This window comes from Suricata suricatta, chromosome 9, assembly GCF_006229205.1.
Source record: "Suricata suricatta isolate VVHF042 chromosome 9, meerkat_22Aug2017_6uvM2_HiC, whole genome shotgun sequence".
In the NCBI taxonomy this organism is placed as follows: Eukaryota; Metazoa; Chordata; class Mammalia; order Carnivora; family Herpestidae; genus Suricata; species Suricata suricatta.
Genome location: NC_043708.1, coordinates 77,371,241 through 77,388,205, shown reverse-complemented (window position 1 = coordinate 77,388,205; position 16,965 = coordinate 77,371,241). Strand labels below are relative to the sequence as shown.

Here is a 16,965-nt window from a genome sequence, read left to right as displayed (position 1 = left end):
TTTTCTTTCCTGATTTAACTTCCCATTAGTCAGTAAGACACAGAGACCAAAAAACCAAACAAACAAACCAAAAAAAACAACAACAAAACCCACAAAAAAACCCCCAAAACAACAACAACAAAAAACGTGGCCCAAAGGTCATTTTATTTGATAGCTCTTACCACTTACTATCTTTCATCCTTGGTCCCAACTGTTTGCTCTGAGGTTCATCTTGATCCTCAAAGAAGGAACTGCGTCCCTTTCCTTAATACTCATGGGAAGTTTTCCTACTTTTTTCTTTGATCTGCAATATTTTAAATAACACTGGAATTACCTATTCCTTAAAATATGGGCAGAATTCCTCACAGAACAATCTGGGCCTGGCACTACTATGGTGGGCAGCTCTTTGGGTACTTTTTACCATTTCTTTGGTGGCTACCAATTTGCTTAGATTTTTATCTCTTTTACAGTCAGTTTTGCAATTTATGTTTTCCTTGAGAATTATACACTTCATTGAGGTTCTTGTAGCTCTTTGTACATATTGGAGCCAAATGGTTACTTAAGATTCTTTGAACTTCCCAAGTGGAAAACTGAATCTTTAAGTAACCTAATACTTTAAGAAAAACAAAACAAAACAAAACAAGAAAAAAATTGACTAGAATGGGGGAAAAAAAAGTAATAACAATGTTTTAGAATAGCACTTTTAGTATAGCTTCCCAAAATGTTGAAGATCAATATGAAATCAATCTCTAATCCTGTATACATATCTTATTCAGTGATTATAGGAATTATGATGTAAGGCTCAGATTTAAGGTATATGCTAAAAACACTGATATATTTCATAACTACTAAGCTTGTTAATGTCACAGTTCAAGTGTTCAGAATATTCTGGCTTAAAAGCAGACTTCTTAGCCTCGAGATCCACAAAATGTGGGATTTTCAGAAGACGTGTGTGACTCATAAACCACAATATTTCTGAGCTTGAAAAGCCTTAGAGATGACTAGTCCAATATTCCAATTTGTACATAAGTGGCCCAGAGGAGTTAGATGACTTGCCAAGACCTAGGCCTCTTGGATAGCTAAAGACACAGGCAAGAGGCTGCTTCAACCACACTCTAGCTTGTCCTAAAAGGCAACATACATCTCTTAATTATGGCAAATATTTAAATTTGATCTTGTGTGACAGTTATGAAGTAGGGGGAAAAATTCGTGTTTTCCTGCTGGAAGAGCAGAGAAGAGGCGATGGCCATCATCTGATAGTATTTAGGTGACATGTGCCTGAAGAGGAAATAAACTAGATAATCTCTTGATTTCTAGCATTTCAATGGCCCTCTCTCCAACTGAAATTAAAAAAAAAAAAATCAGTGAACCTACATGCACAGATAAAACTGATGTTAACTTTTTAAAAGCAACTCAGATCTTCATTTATTTTTAAGCTGTCAGGCCTGCCTTTAGAGGGCATTTAAAAAAGGAATTTACACATACATATAGAACACTGTGAAAGTTTAATTTCTCTGGCCTTTTAATTACCCTCTCCTCTAAATGCCCCAAAATATCCAAAGCAATTAAGTACTAATTACACAATTTCTTTTTCTAAAATAAAGGGCTGATTTTGAGTCAGAGAACAAAAACACATCTGAAACTAGTTAACATATACTTAAGAATCATATAAGGGCATGAGGAGTACCAAGGAAACGTTTGAGGTTTTCTTCTGTTTGTTTTATTAAAAGACTTTAAAATGTTAAGAAATACAGTTATTCCCAGGAAAAAGATGCAAAATTCCAATTCAAAACATATAATAATGAAAAGTAATATTCTGACATGGCCTTTTATCTATGAATTTGTCAAAAGGCTTCTAAAATGCTAGGCTAAAATACACTGTATGATAAAAGGAATTTTAACACCTATTAAATTTCTACTAAATTGAAGAAGGGCAAAAGATATACTGTAGTTTTCATATGCATTGATGGATCTCCTTTCTATTCTAGTATTTTTTCTGTGTCCCCCCCCACCCCCATAAAAACTCTCATTTAACACTTGGAGCTATGACCCATATTTTTATGTTCTCAAAGAGTTTCACAGTCTTTTCTACCCAATTTAAGAAGTCAGCAAGGTTTCAGTAATAGATGTTAGTATGGTATGCAAACCATGTGCAGAGAGACACAGAACAGATGCATTTCACAGGGAGACCCATAGCACAGATAAATGAAATCTTTAGAGAACCCAAAATTTCATTACAGCCATTAGTTTCAACCTCTTCCCCCAAAGCCTCTTATCAAAGCTACTAATAAGGAATACAACTGACTGCTCTGACCTTGTCCTTTGCTTATGTCTTCAGGGGACAATACTAGTGAACATTGAAGTGCCCTAAAGATAGGAGACAAATAGGAGGTCACAAAGCTGGGACAGTACAAAGTGGAGCTGAGCAGGCTGGTCCCTGCTGACTGGTGGCTGTGGAGACAGACAATATGAATATCAACAACAAAAGTAGAAGTCTTCTACATTTTACACTACATTCTAAATTCTTTTGGTTTAATACCACAAAAGAAAGGACAAATCAGAATGGTAGAGTAAAAAGAATACACGGCCAGTGGTTGGGAAGGCACAGGGTATGGCCTGGGGCCAGTTTCCTCCAAAGGAAACAGGGGGCATTAGATGGGCACTAGAAGGTGTTGCAGCTCCAAAATTCCAGGGCAAGGCTGACCGTTAGCCTTTGCCCCGGATCTGTTAGCTGTAGTCACTGATGGCAGACCCTTTTGCAGGACCAGCTTCATCTGTCCCAGAACCAATCTCGATGAAGAAAGGAACAGTAGCAGTTCTGAGACACAGAACACATCTTCTACACACACACACACACACACACACACACACACACAGACACCCACCCAAGAAGTCAATCCCACAGCAGCAGGATCAGATTTGACTCCCAATGCCTTTTGTTTTAGGGGACTAATGCTCCAACCTGTAGTTAATTTTCTGTGGAGATGTTTGAGTTTTTGGCCTGCCTCCCATTCTATTTGGCACCGCCATCCTCCTTACAATGTGATTCTGGTGACCAATAATGTGACCCCCAAATATCAGCCTCAGGGTGGACACTTGACCCAGACAAGCTGACTAGAGTTCTTCCTCAGATTCATTACAGGACAAAAGAGAGTCAACAACTTTTCTCTGGGTCTAAGGAATAAACACACTAGTGACAGCCAGGGATCATGTCTGTTCCTGAGAATAAAGCCAACACTGAAAGAAGCAGAACCTAAGAGGGAGAAAAGAGATACTGATGACATTGTTTTCTGTCTTCTAGATTCTACACACACCAGAAGCAAACTTCTCACCTTTGGATGTTCCAGGTAGACTGCTGAACCCGTAAGTTCTCCTTGTGTGTGTGCATATATAATTTAGTTGATTGGATTTTCATCACAACCAAAAGAGTTCTAATATCTCTTCAGCGCCAGGAAAGCAGACGAGCGACAGACATGAGTTCTCTAACCAGAGCCATGGCAAAGGAAGGGCCCAGAGCAGAAAGCTACCATAGTAAGAGCACAGGGTACCCTGCCGTCAAAGGTCCAGACAGTGTGTGTCTTCTAGCAGCATGTATGTACCCGCGGTTCTTTTCTCTTGGTCCCAGGGAGGAGCACACGCAAGCATGTTCAGTCAGGGGGACAAGAGGACCCTGCATCATGACACTTCCCTTGGGGCGGAAGAACAGGACCCAACCCCCATAGCCCATCTCCAATATCATATTCCTGTTATTCTGAAAATTTAATCTTATTTTTTAGCCTTTGGAGAGCTAGGCATTTAAATAGTTGATACGGTTCTCCTTTTCTTTAGAGAGACAGAACATGCGTGCGTGCAAGCATTGGGGAGAGGCAGAGGGAGAGGGAGGGAGACGATCTTAAGCAGGCTCCACGCCAGGACCTGACATGGGGACATGGGGCTTGATTGTGAGGCCATAACCTGAGCCGAAATCAAGAGCTGGACACTTGACTGCCTGAGCCACCCAGGTGCTCCTAAATAGTTGATACCTTAAGAAATATCCAACCAAGTCTGTTCTCCTTAGCCTATATAATCATATGTTTGATCCCTAGTTCCTTATTCTCTCTCTACTGCTAACATCTGCATGTGAACACAAGCTTAATACTCTCAATCTCATCTGTTCCTGCTGCTGGTTCTTCTCCTGAAGTCACAGTCCCCTGTTTGTCACATCATAATCACTTCCCCAGCACAGACTACTGCTTCGGGGGGGGAATAAAGCAGCAAGAGAAGATGAACTCTTAGAAACAAAGATCCTAATTTTTTACAGCAAGGGGACATCCCTCACTAAGCCTACCTGGCTTTACAGATTATACCCTCCTGGAATCCCACAGAGTAGTACACGAATGTTAGAGAAGCACCCATGTAAAGTCTGCGGGTTTGTCACAAGGCAGGACCGAACATGGGAGGGCAAGGTGGCGATAAAGCAAATACCTCTCAGGTGTCAGTCAAAGTAATTGTTAGCTTCCCCTAACAGGGCAAAATTCACTGGAAAGAATAAAATATCTCCAGAGCCATTCTTATTAAGCCAAACGTAGTAAGAATTTGCACCAGACAGTGGCTGTGGAAGCCACTAATGAAAGTCCCTCTGACCTGCAGACATGCCAGCAATGGGGATGAACAGTTTGTCTCCAGTCTTTGCTCTAAGCTCTTCCATAGCCCCCTGACAGTGCAAACAGTCTTACTGTCTTCTCACTATTTTCCTTTCCTCCCCTGCCTTTTGTCCAAAGCTTCTCCTTACCCAAGAAGGAGGTGGGGGTGGGAGGAGCAATAATAACAAACATGGCATTATTAATCACTAGAGAGAGATAAAAGTAAAAACATCTCCATCAGTAGTTAAAATCCATTTTCTATTTTGTTGATATCAGGAATGGAACAAACCCTTAGCAGAGGGGATATGGAAGATCATTGTGCTTGTTGGGCAGTCTAAAGTTTATGAAGGGCTCTTTGTGACGCCTTTCCAGGAGGGCGGAGTTAAAATGGCAGAGCAGCATGGAGACCCTGAGCTTGTCTCGTCCCTGAAACACAGCTAGATCAGCACCAAACCATTTGGCACATGTAGGAAATCGATCTGGGGATTAACACAATAATCTGCATCACTTGAGCCAAAGAACTTGGCAGCAGGTGTACAGGGCAGGGAGGTGAACTGGGGGAGAGAAAAGCCGAGGAGGGTAGGGAGCTGTTTTTAATGGAGGGAGAACAGAGAAAGATAAAGGGGAAGAGTGTGATACTTTAGGATCAGGCAAGAAAAGCATTCCCCTGAAAGTAGCTGGATTGAAAGAGAGAGTGGAGATGGGCACTTTGTGTCTCCCAGCCTAGGGGTCCGCAGCACGTTCTTCATGATCTTCTGAGACGTACCTAAATGTTAGTTCCATATGAATTCTCCTTGGAAAGAACTGGCAGGGACTTACCTGAAACTTAAACTTATCTGAGATTTTCCTGAAACGCTCCATGTTTGATTCAACCTATATTACTGTATTCCTTTTTTTAAAATTGTAATGTTTATTTTTGAGAGAGAGAGAGAGAGAGAGAGAAATAGACAAAGCATGAGCAGGAGAGGATCATAAAGAGAGGGAGACACAGAATCCAAAGCAGGCTCCAGGCTCTTGAATGTATTTATTTTCATTATCAACATAATTCAGCGAGTATCTACTAAGATGCACAAGAGACGGAACTGTATTCTCATTGGGTTGAAAGTGTACATCAGTGTGAGCATCGGAAGGTACAGAACACTTATCCTCATCTTCACACTAACTAGTATAGAGAGCACTTCCACAAAAATTAGTTGGAAAGGGGGCGGCTGGGTGGCTCAGCCGGTTAAGCATCCTACTCTTAATTTCGGCTCAGGTCATGATCTCATGGTTTGTGAGTTTGAGCCCCATGTCGGCCTCTGTGCTGGCACTGCAGAGCCTGCTTGAGATTCTCCTTCTCCCTCTCTCTCTGTCCCTCCTCAAAAGAGGAGAGTGTCCCACACTCTCTCTCAAAAAAATAAACTTTAAAATAACTAACTTAATTAAAAATTAGTTGAAAAGAATGCACGAATAAATAAAAGAATTATAAGAACTCTGAAAAATTGCTAAAAATTATCTGTATTCATTTGTTTATAGCTTATCTCCCTAGCAGACCATAACTTCACAAAAGGGACGTCATATGACTTAATGTCTAGTTCCTAAGATAGTACCTGACTCAGTAACTATTTTTGGAATAAATGAATAAATGTATGAATAAAATACATTTTTTAGTTGGAAAAAGTAAACATTTCTTCAACTTTGATTTCTATGGATACAATGTATCTATACATAGAAGTGCAAATGGATAATTTATAAAATTGGATAAATCCATGAGTATACACAAATCTTAATGAAAAAGGACCTTCTTTTTTTCTTTCCAATAGTGCCTGCTTGAATCTGTGCCACAGCAACTGTTCAGTACATGATTATGGATCAAGAAAAGTCCAAAAATTATTAGGTATAAGGTAAAGGTTATTTGTTTATTTAATGTTTAGTTATTTATTTTTGAGAGAGAGTGACTGAGTGCAAGATAGAGTGACTGAGTGCAAGGAAGACACAGAATCCAAAAAAGGCTCCAGGCTTTGAGTTTCCAGCACTGAGCCCGAGGTGGGGCTCAAACCCACCAACTGGGAAATCATGACCTGAGCCAATGTCAGACACTTAACCGACCGAGCCACCAAGGTGCCCGAAAGGTAATTTATTTTTTAATAAGGCCAGATAAAATATGTATTTTATAAAATTACGTATAGAGCACAATGGGTGGAAAATTTTAAATGGGATAAAAAGTTTCAGGGAAGTCATAATTCTTATAGAGGGTTAATATGTAAAAATAAAGAATTCTTGCCTTTTGGAGTAGTGGCCAGATTAGAAACCAACAGAATGAGAGAGAAAGAGAGGGAGAGATCTTACTTTGGCTTATCAAAGATTCAAAATATAATAAACGTTTATAATGTTTCTGCAACAAAATTCAAGATGTACACATATGAACAACAAAACATCTGATTAGAGGTCTATTTATAAACCAATATTTTTCTACAGTTGACTTAAAATGATGATCTATGGGGCACCTGGATGGCCTAGTCAGTTAAGCATCCAGACTCTTGATTTTGGCTCAGGTCAGGATCTCATGGTTTGTGAGTTTGAACCCCATGTCGGGTTCTGCACGGACAGTGTGGAGGCTGCCCAGGATCTCTCCCTCTCTCTCTGCCCTTCCCCTGCTTACTCTCTCTCTCAAAACAAAAAGATTACATTTAAAAATTAAATAAATTAAAAAATGATCTATCCATTTACCTGGCATAGTACTTTAGATCTAATTAACCACTTAGAAGGGGTATTTACAAGGTAAAAGAACAGTCCATAACAATATTTCACACAAGGCTTTGAATTCTCATGTTTTACCTTTTAAATAAACATGTAAAATTCAGCAGTACATTAAAATGCTTAAAATAAATAGAATAAATTAACTTCTTTTGTATGCTAAGGAAATTCTTTTTTTTTAATTTTTTTAATGGTTTTTATTTATTTTTGAGAGACAGAGACAGTGAGAGCAGGGGAGGGTCAGAGAGACAAGGAGACACAGAATCTGAAGCCGGCTCCAGGCTCTGAGCTAGCTGTCAGCATAGAGTCTGACATGGGGCTCGAACCCACAAACCGTAAGATCATGACCTGAGCTGAAGCTGGACGCTTAACCGACTGAGCCATCCAGGCGCCCCGATAAGGAAATTCTTAAAAACAGGACTGAGGTTACATGGAGTCAGCTAAACATCTCGTAAGTCATTTATTTTAGAGATCAGTTAAGTATCACCTTTTGGTATACTTCAATAAAATAATGATCTCTTGATCTTATAGCACAGAGAACTCGATGGGACCCTTCAATATTAAGTTTCCTTTCTGAACTTGTATGCAAGTACTAGTGACTTCCTGGCCATTTTTCTTCATGGATGGTCATTGTTAGCGAAGCTCACTCTAACACAGTTCCCAGGATCAAGGGACCAAGGGACCTGGGACTCACTTAAGCCTTTTGTTCTTCCTGTTGGGGTCTTCTAGTTCTCAGAAAGGAAACAGAGAAAAGCTAGGCTAAGCAAAGAAATGGTGCCAAGAGCCTGAGTACCCTTAAGTAGATGGTGCCAAGAGAGTAATACCAAGCAGTCCTGAAAATATGACATCTTAGTTGGTGGCTTCAAAAGAGTAAAAGAGATTTGGCCATGCTATATTGGTCACTATCTGAGTGATCAACGTGATCTGATACTTCATAATAAAAATACTATCAGAACTCCATAGTTCTAAGGCATATGTCATAATGATGCATCATGGGTCATCCATTCCTCACTTGATCTTAGCCAAAAGGCTGAGAAGCAATGGGTCATCCATTCCAATGGGTTGTGAACTATCATACAGTCTATGTCTGACTAGATTTCTTCTGAAAAATGGTTTCTTCATTGTCTGTAGTTCTCTTCAATAGATAGAAGTAGAAAATACGGGTGCTACACACACACACACACACACACACAAATACATATGCAATATACGCACATAAACATTTGTATGCATATTTAATTTTTTAACCTAACCCATAAATTTATGCTTTTACTTCCAATATTTTTTATTTGATTTTAAAAGGTGATTTCTATCTAATTTACCCTCTTTCACCAGGCTGGACATTTCAGTTGTCCTTACATGAAAAAACTTGCTCCTTTTACATACTGAAATTTAACTTATTAATTTGAGGCCATTTTTCCTAATTTATCAACTTTCCTTAGCCCCTGTTAGAGAATACTGATGAGCTCTTCCATCTTAAAATTATCAACAAACTTATAACACATTCAACTCTATTCTCCAGTTCATTAATATAAATATTGAATATTAAGACTTAAAACAGACTTTTTGCAGGCCTGTCTTCAACATCTCTATCCAGCTTGACATAAGACTATTTCATGGACTTGACTTGGTCAAATCTTTGTCCATTCTGGAACAAAGATCACGTAGTCCAATATTCTGTGATTTTTTTTTAAACCTAAAAAAACCCCCATACTATGCGAACTTAAATATCTACATAAAAACACATGTGTAAAATGCACACCTAGGTTTGTATAGAACCTTTACAAATTACCACATTTATAATGGAGAAGAGGAATTAATTCACTATAGAGTGCTTTATGGTTTCTGTGATCAGTTATCACATGTATGCCCTTCAAGGCTTATTTTTAATGTTTCAAGATGTTGAAAAAAATAACAATCTGTAGCAAGATTCTACATTGGCACATGAAAAAACACATGGCCATGTATACATGTGATACTTTAAAAAAACCACACTAAATCTATGGTGACAATTAATGTATCATATAAAAATACTAAAAGCTTAATATCTGGCTTATAAGTGAAACTACTATCCGATTCCTTACATGAGACAAACATACCCAATATGAATTTTTTTTAATTATTCTTTTTAACATATAAAGCATTTTATATGTTAAAATGCTTGTGTTTCTTTCTCTCATCAGGCCTAGATATGGCTAATACCTTATGACACCAAAAGTAATACTGCAACAAATATTAGAGCATTTTTTCAGCCACTTATTCTATAAAATATTAATTGCAAGCCTGTGCATGCGCTGTATAGATAGGGATCAGGTAACTGAGTTCCTGCTCAGTTCTAAATCAATAAAAGATAACGTGCACCGCATCAATCATTGTTCTCTCTTCCTTTAGTGCATAATAACTAAGTGGAAGATTTTTAAAAATGTATATTTAAGCACCGATGGAGACATTACAAGCTAGAGAGGATGTAAGTACTACTTACCGAGGAAGGACAGGTTTTTCTCCAGAAGCAGGTCTCTTAGCAGGACCTCATGCTCATGTCCAATGGCGCTGGAAAGTTTTAGTGAAGGAGAGTAACACCGGTGGAAGTATAGAATTCAAAAGAAAATGCTGATACCAGGTCTCTACTTTCAGATGAAATGGGAAATGGAGGTAATCATAGCAACTATTCCCACATTTAGCCCACATGTCCGAGTTTCGAAAGGGATTTCTATACATGTGCTCTCATTTAAATGATTCACTGGAATTTTCCTTTCTATGATGTTTATGTGCATTTTGACAAAGATTTGTAAATGGATGTGTACTTTCTCTTCTTTGAAAGGAGGGGGAGCCATTTTAAACACCCTTTGTACTATGTTAAAAATCCCTCAATTTAGTACATTTATTAAGCACTTTCTAAGTGCGGCAAAGTATCCCAACCAGGCTTTGCCCTAAAAGAGTTTCCAGTCTTACAGAGTTCCACAAATCTTCTAAGAATCCATACTCATGCCAGAGCGAGCATTTCTAGCTCCTGCTTTACCTTCAGCCTGCTGTTGGCAATCTCTGGGAGGTGGGACGCGGAACAGCTGATTTGCTGCGAATTCTATGTACTCTGGAAGCAAAAGGGCATGCGGCAAAGACTGGAGGTTGGGTGCCGCTGCAGAGGCTGTTTCAAGTCTTTCTCTCGTGTGTGCAAGCACACACACATTCTTATCTAACACGGAAACAGAGACACACAAGCACATATAAATTTTTTGAGGGATTACTATGACAAAGGCACTGTGTTAAGTGCCATATGTATGTTATTTCATGCTCAGTTATTATCAACCTTATTTTATAGATGAGGAAACCAAGGCTTAGAAGAGCATCTGCGTAAGGTCACAGGGTTAATGTGCGGCAAAGCAGAGGATCTGAATAAGATCGCTACAAAGTCTTTGTTTATGACCTCTATACAACTTCTTGAAAAGCATTAAAATTAATTATGTGGAAATAATTGATACTAGCCAACAGTTCTTAAAATACCATAGATTGAGCCTTGGTGCTCAACACTGAAGGTATCATCTTTTTTTGTGGGGGAGTCCTCAATAACTTTGGTTATTTTACTGTTAGAGTTTCACAGACCCATTACATTCAGCTACTCACCTATGCACACGCCATTTGTTTCCTTACCATCTTAGTTATTAACTCCCTGCTGTTCAGGCCAAAATGTAGGAGTCCTGGACTCCTACCTTTCCCTCCCACTCCTCTCAATGCGTCAGCTCTTGTTGGTGCCAACTTACAACTAAATACAATACCAAATTTTTATTACTTCCTCTGCTACCATCCCAGCTTATCATTTCTTCAAATTAAAAATAAAATGTTTATTTGTTTTGAGAGAAAGAGCAAGGACGAATGTGAGTGGGGAAGGAGCAGGAAGAGGGAGAGGGACAGAGAAAGAATCCCCAGCAGGCTCTGCACCACCAGAGCAGAGCCCGATGTGGGGCTCAGACACATGAATTGTGAGATCATGACCTGAGCCGAAATCAAGAGTCAGGTGTTTAGCCAACTGACCCACCGGGTGCCCCTCTTTTTTCAAATCAAAAAAAAAAATTAATTCCAGTAGAGTTGACATACACCGTTATGTTAGTTTCAGGTGTACAACACAGTGATTGAACACTGCTATATATCTCCCAGGGCTCACCACGACAAGTGCACTCCATCATCCCCATCACTACCTATCCCTCCACTACCTCTGCTCTGCTAACTATCAAGTTTGTTCTCTAGAGTTAAGAATTTGTTTCTTGGTTTTTCTCTCTCTCTCTCTCACTTTCCTGCTTTCTTTATTTCCTTTGCTCCATTGTTTTGTTATGAGTGAAGTCATAAGGCATTTGTCTTTCTCTGACTGGCTTATATCACCTAGCATTATGCTCCCTAGACCCATCCATGTCCCTGCAAATGGCAAGACTTTCATGGCTGAACAATATTCCATTGTGTGTGCACACACACATACACACACTGCATCCTGCTTATCCCTTCACCAACTGACAGACACCTGGGCTGCTTCCATATCTTGGCTATTATTAACAATGCTGCTATAAATGTGGGGTGCATGTATCCCTTTGAATTAATGGTTTTGTATTTTGGTGGTAAATACCTAGTAGTGCAATTGCTGAATCCTAGGGTAGTTCTATTTTTATTTTTTAAAAAAATTTTTAATGTTTATTTTTGAGGGGGGGAGGGAGACAGTGTGAATGGGGGAGGGGCAGAGAGTGAGAGGGAGATACAGAATTCGAGCAGGTTCCAGGTTCTGAGCTGACAGCTCAGAGCCTGACATGGGGTTTGAACTCACGAACCGCGAGATCATAACCTGAGCCGAAGTCTGCTGTTTAACTGATTGAGCCACCCGGGTGCCCCCCCCCCACGCCATATTTTTAATTTTCTGAAGCACCTCTATCCTGTATTCCACAGTGGCTGCACCAGTTTGTATTCCCACCAACAGGGCACAAGGATTCCTTTTTATCTACCTCCTTGCCAACACTTATTATTTCTTTCTGTCTTTTTGAAACAGCCATTCTGACAAGTGTGAGGTGGTAGCTTACTGTAGTTTTATTTTGCAATTCTACTTGGGGTATCATCTAATTTAACTTTCACCACCACAAGAGTAGGCACTGTTATTAGTCCCATTTTTGGAAGGCAAGGTTCATGACGGCTGAGGAACCTGCGGAAAGTCCCATGGCTGGCAAATAATTAAATCAGCAATGGGATTTGGGGGTGCCTGGCTGGCTCAGTCCCTTTAAAAAAAGGGATGGAACTTGGAATTCTGCTGTATTTCCCAGAAGCACAAGACTGCACAAAATCTGAAAAGGAGTGTAATCCTATTCTGGTACTTTGATTCTGTCAAATGCACTCGGCAATAATTATCTAATTCTCCATTGGGTAAGGTCAACATAGTCATATCACTCCTCAGCTACCTGACCATGCACTGCAAGAGTCCAATTTATATGAAATAAAATGTGTGCATTATTTGTCTAAAGAAATTCCTAGAGAATCATCTGCCCTTCATCAACACATACAGGTGAATATCATTTAAATCAAAATTTAAGAGATGTGGCCACTCATGTCCACCATCAAAGTGAGCCCCAAATCATAACTGCATTTTTTTTGTTGCCCCCTCTCCCCACTAATGCATGTGGCTGTGCTTATTTAATTTCTAACTGGCAACAAACTTAAGGAACAAATTTTCAAATCATAAAATTTCACACATTTACAGAGAACCCTGAAGACATCTGATGAATACCTCTCAATGGTTTCTCATTATTAGGGGCATCCCACATTTTATAACTAAATTATTTACTTCTAATCCACATAAATGTGCTTTCACTTTTATTGTTGTAAATTATTTACATCTAAAATGTTGAATCATGAAGCTGAGGTTACTGATGGTACAGAAATGAAACCCACAGCATTTTAAGCTTCCTGGATCATTATCTTTCTGTGCTTCTTGGTTTAGGTCTTTGTGTAATAGCTGGGTCTTGGAGTCACACTTTGGAAAGTTGAGGTGGCTGATTTCTCACACCTTTTGTGTCTGTGAATCTGTCTGTGGCAGGAAAGGTGTGGATGGACACGGCTCTGCAGGGAAAAATGTAAACGACACCGACAGAAAAAAAAGAAAGCACAATGACAATTTACATTCTCTTTGCCACTGTGCTTTTCATGATGTCTTATTTGTAAATGACCAATTTACTTTATTCTACTTACACAAATGTCTACATGTAACATTTTCATAATGGAGTAAAAGGATTTTGCACCTATTCTATTTACTAAATGTGCACTTTCTTTCTTACAAAATGATGTAATTTGCCGACAGTAAGCAAGGTAAACATTACTAAATTATCGGAACAACATACAAATAGCATTTTCACTCACATGGAAAACTACTAATTTTTATTCAGTGTGAAATAAAGTAATTCGTGTGGATCAGTCTAGGAAACATCTATGCAAGCATATTTACATTATACGAAACTGCTACTACCTCAGTGCAAAAATAAAATCAGTTCTCTATAAATTTCCCAGCTTGTTCTATTTTGTATGGTAAAAGCAATCACCGATTTGAAATTTTGGAAAGACATGCTTCTTGATTATGCTTTGTTTGATATAAACATATAAAAATACAAAGTCTACAAAACAAAGCTTATAAAAACAGTAATTTTACTGGCAATAGGCATAATGGAACTGCAAAATTATAATCTAGTCAGTGAATGCAATTTATAGACATACATCATTATCTTTATCAATTGAAACCATGTACTACATTAAATTCTACTGGCAATAACACAGCCAAAAAAAGAAAGTGAATGATGGCAAAAATGTAAAGAAAATACCCTGAACAGAATTTATAATGCTATATAAGCAGAAAACACTTAGACTTTGTCTATAATAATACCTATTATTGATGTATGGCAGTGACCATGGGGCAAAACTTGTAAATAACCTCACAAGCCATTTTCTTAGCCAGCAATACAGCAATCTAGTTTCCCGTAAGCATCTCAACTATTACTGAAAAATAGCCTCCTGGCATTTACAAAGCAGTTGACTTCATACTTTAGTCCATGCATATATAATTAGATAGTTATATTTAAAATCAATATGCAATCCTTCAAAAGACATTATGCTTTTAAAACCTTAACTTTAAATTGATTTTTAACTATTTTATGTGCTTTAAAATTAACATGTAATTCCGCCCCAGATACTCCGAGATGGTGTTAGTTGTTATACAAATGAGATAAACTTTATCACTGTAGCAACACGAGGCTGGCACTCCTACAATGTCTAATGCTATCATTAATTTTATACTGAAAATAGAAGTATAGTTTCACTTTGGCCTAATAAAAAGGCAAGCTATGACAGTTCTGTGATTTTATTAATTTAACCTACATTGGCGGGGGGGGGGGAAGGCAGACTTGAAGAATAAATGTATAAAGGACTATAATTTAGGTAGTGAATATTCTTATGAGATGGCTATGTTAAAAGATTATTTTTCAAAGATTACTTTATAAAGAAAATGAGGTTCTTTACAAAAATTTCATGGACTCTAAGCCTTTGTGAAATAAGATGGGATATAAACACACACACTCACACACTTGACTTCCAACAGAAACCTTCCTGACTGGTCACACTGAGTCTCAAATGGTCACAGTGCTACCTGTACTCATAAAACCTATACTAGGAAGACCATTTACAGTATTAAGAAATATGAGACTCGTGGACTCTGGTGGAATAGGATTTTCATTTAAAAAATTACTAGTTGCTTACTCTTTAAATAGCATTTTCCTGGGGCACTTGGGTGGCTCAGTCCATTAAGCGTCCAGCTTCAGCTCAGGGCGTGATCTCACAGTTCATGGGCACTGGGCTCTGTGCTGATGGCTAGCTCCCTCTCTCTCTGACCCTCCCCTGCTTATGGTCTCTCTCTCTCTCTCAAAAATAAATAAAACTTTTAAAAAAATAGCATTTTCCAGCAAGGGTTATCAAAATTCTCTGCATTGTCATAGTACTACTAAAGGTATTGATGAATAACGTCCTACTCCATGAAGCAGTGAATGCTCAAATCCCATTTCAAGAAGAAAGCATCAACTTGTTAGTAATCTCATGTCTCTAATGAAGAGTGGCTGGACACCTGTTTTTATAGCCTTAAATTCAGTCCAGAGGGAAAAACTAGCCTGGTTTCTAGAAAACTGTTTATTAGGGATCCGAATGGCAGTTCAGGCTGTAATCAGCATTTAAGCAACAAGAATCTACTGCCCTTTCAAAAGTGTTGGCCTCTGCGGCATTTTAATCACTTCATCCTTTAACGCCAGGCTCAAAATTTATTCTAGGAAACTCAACTGAATTTGGCTCATTTTATATAGAAATTCGTTACATTTTTCTCAGTGCTCACCGGATTGGTGAGAGACATTCCCGGACAGGAGGCCCCGTGCTTGGTGACTCTGTCCCTTTAAACTCCCTGAAAGCCAAGTGGTTGAGATAAGCATGTGAACTGACAGCCTCCCGTGGCCCATCTGATGGGCCTTAAGCTGTAGAAAAGGACGGTCTGCAGTGACCCTCCAGCTGACTGAGTGTAAAGTAGAAGGGTATGAAATGTGTTTTGTGAAGCAGAACTTTATGTCAGGTTAAAGCTAGACACATCTCCTCCACTGAGTCTGAGCTCGTCAAGTGTGCACCTGAAATTTTATGGGAAAGGATACTGTTTGATGCAGTCTACCAGCGGTCCATAACAGCAGTCGTTCACGATGCACTGTGGATAAAACACAGAAGGGGGTCTGGGGTGACTCGGAAAATGGTGACCGTTAACTAGTATCCTAAAAGCAGTAATTATTTAAAAAAAAATTAAAAAAAAAACCCAGCTATCAAAAGGCTGTTAAGATTTAATCACAGAAAACAAAAATCGTATGCTTTTTATTCACTATAAAAGCAAGCTATTAAAAAGTGAAATGCTCTTCTCGCAAATATTGCATTGCCATTTATGGTGCACCCTGACCTCAGTGATAGTTTATGATGACAGTAATTAAATGAGGTTTAAAATCCTTTGCTCTGCTAGGCAGATAGCACTGCCACTGAAAACAGACAGCTGTGGTTAATACCTGATAGACCTGATTTGCTAGAACTCCATCTGGAATCTGAGACGGGTCCCGTAGCATACTATTTATAACAGACTTGGAGGCTGCAGAAGAAAAGAGATGAACTGTTAACAGTCAACATACTTCGAATGTGGCATGGGGAGTGACATGTACCTATATACACACAAACTATGAAAATGAAAACATTACTGATACTAATACGTTTTTCCTTTTTTTTTTTTTAAATCTAAGGGAAGCTTTTAATTAGACCATTTTGCCAAGTTTATAAGCCACATTGCCAGATTTGAAGATGACCTAATTTTTCCAAGGTAAATTAACAAGTACAGACCTAAAGCATATGTCTCTTTGCAGATAAATTAGCTCTGGAAAAGCCCGCTTGGGGGAAAAAAAAAACACAACATGAACAATCAGGAAAGAAATATTTACCTTTGCAAGTAAGTATTTTATAACTAAACATAGGTGTACGGAGTGAGGGTAGGTCAGACTTCAATGATGTCAATAAAAATAACTTTTACCCCAGAAAGCATCTCTGAGAA

The 16,965-nt window shown here is 38.7% G+C and overlaps 1 protein-coding gene and 1 long non-coding RNA gene across 5 annotated transcripts in view; one reads left to right on the top strand and one right to left on the bottom strand.

Moving 5' to 3' along the window:
- Positions 1 to 16,965, bottom strand: part of C9H15orf41 (chromosome 9 C15orf41 homolog) — a 208,010-nt gene that overhangs the window by 99,632 nt on the left and 91,413 nt on the right. For all 4 annotated transcript variants that reach the window (XM_029952608.1, XM_029952607.1, XM_029952609.1 and 1 more), the window contains exons 6-8: positions 16,433 to 16,512; positions 16,037 to 16,086; positions 9,820 to 9,887 (exon numbers count right to left, since the gene is read on the bottom strand). In XM_029952608.1, the coding sequence (XP_029808468.1) occupies positions 9,820 to 9,887; positions 16,037 to 16,086; positions 16,433 to 16,512 (198 nt within the window). The remainder of the gene's footprint in view (positions 1 to 9,819; positions 9,888 to 16,036; positions 16,087 to 16,432; positions 16,513 to 16,965) is intronic.
- Positions 3,262 to 16,861, top strand: LOC115302669. Its single transcript, XR_003913581.1, has 3 exons — positions 3,262 to 3,342; positions 6,404 to 6,484; positions 16,781 to 16,861. It is a non-coding gene; the product is annotated as an uncharacterized LOC115302669 (long non-coding RNA).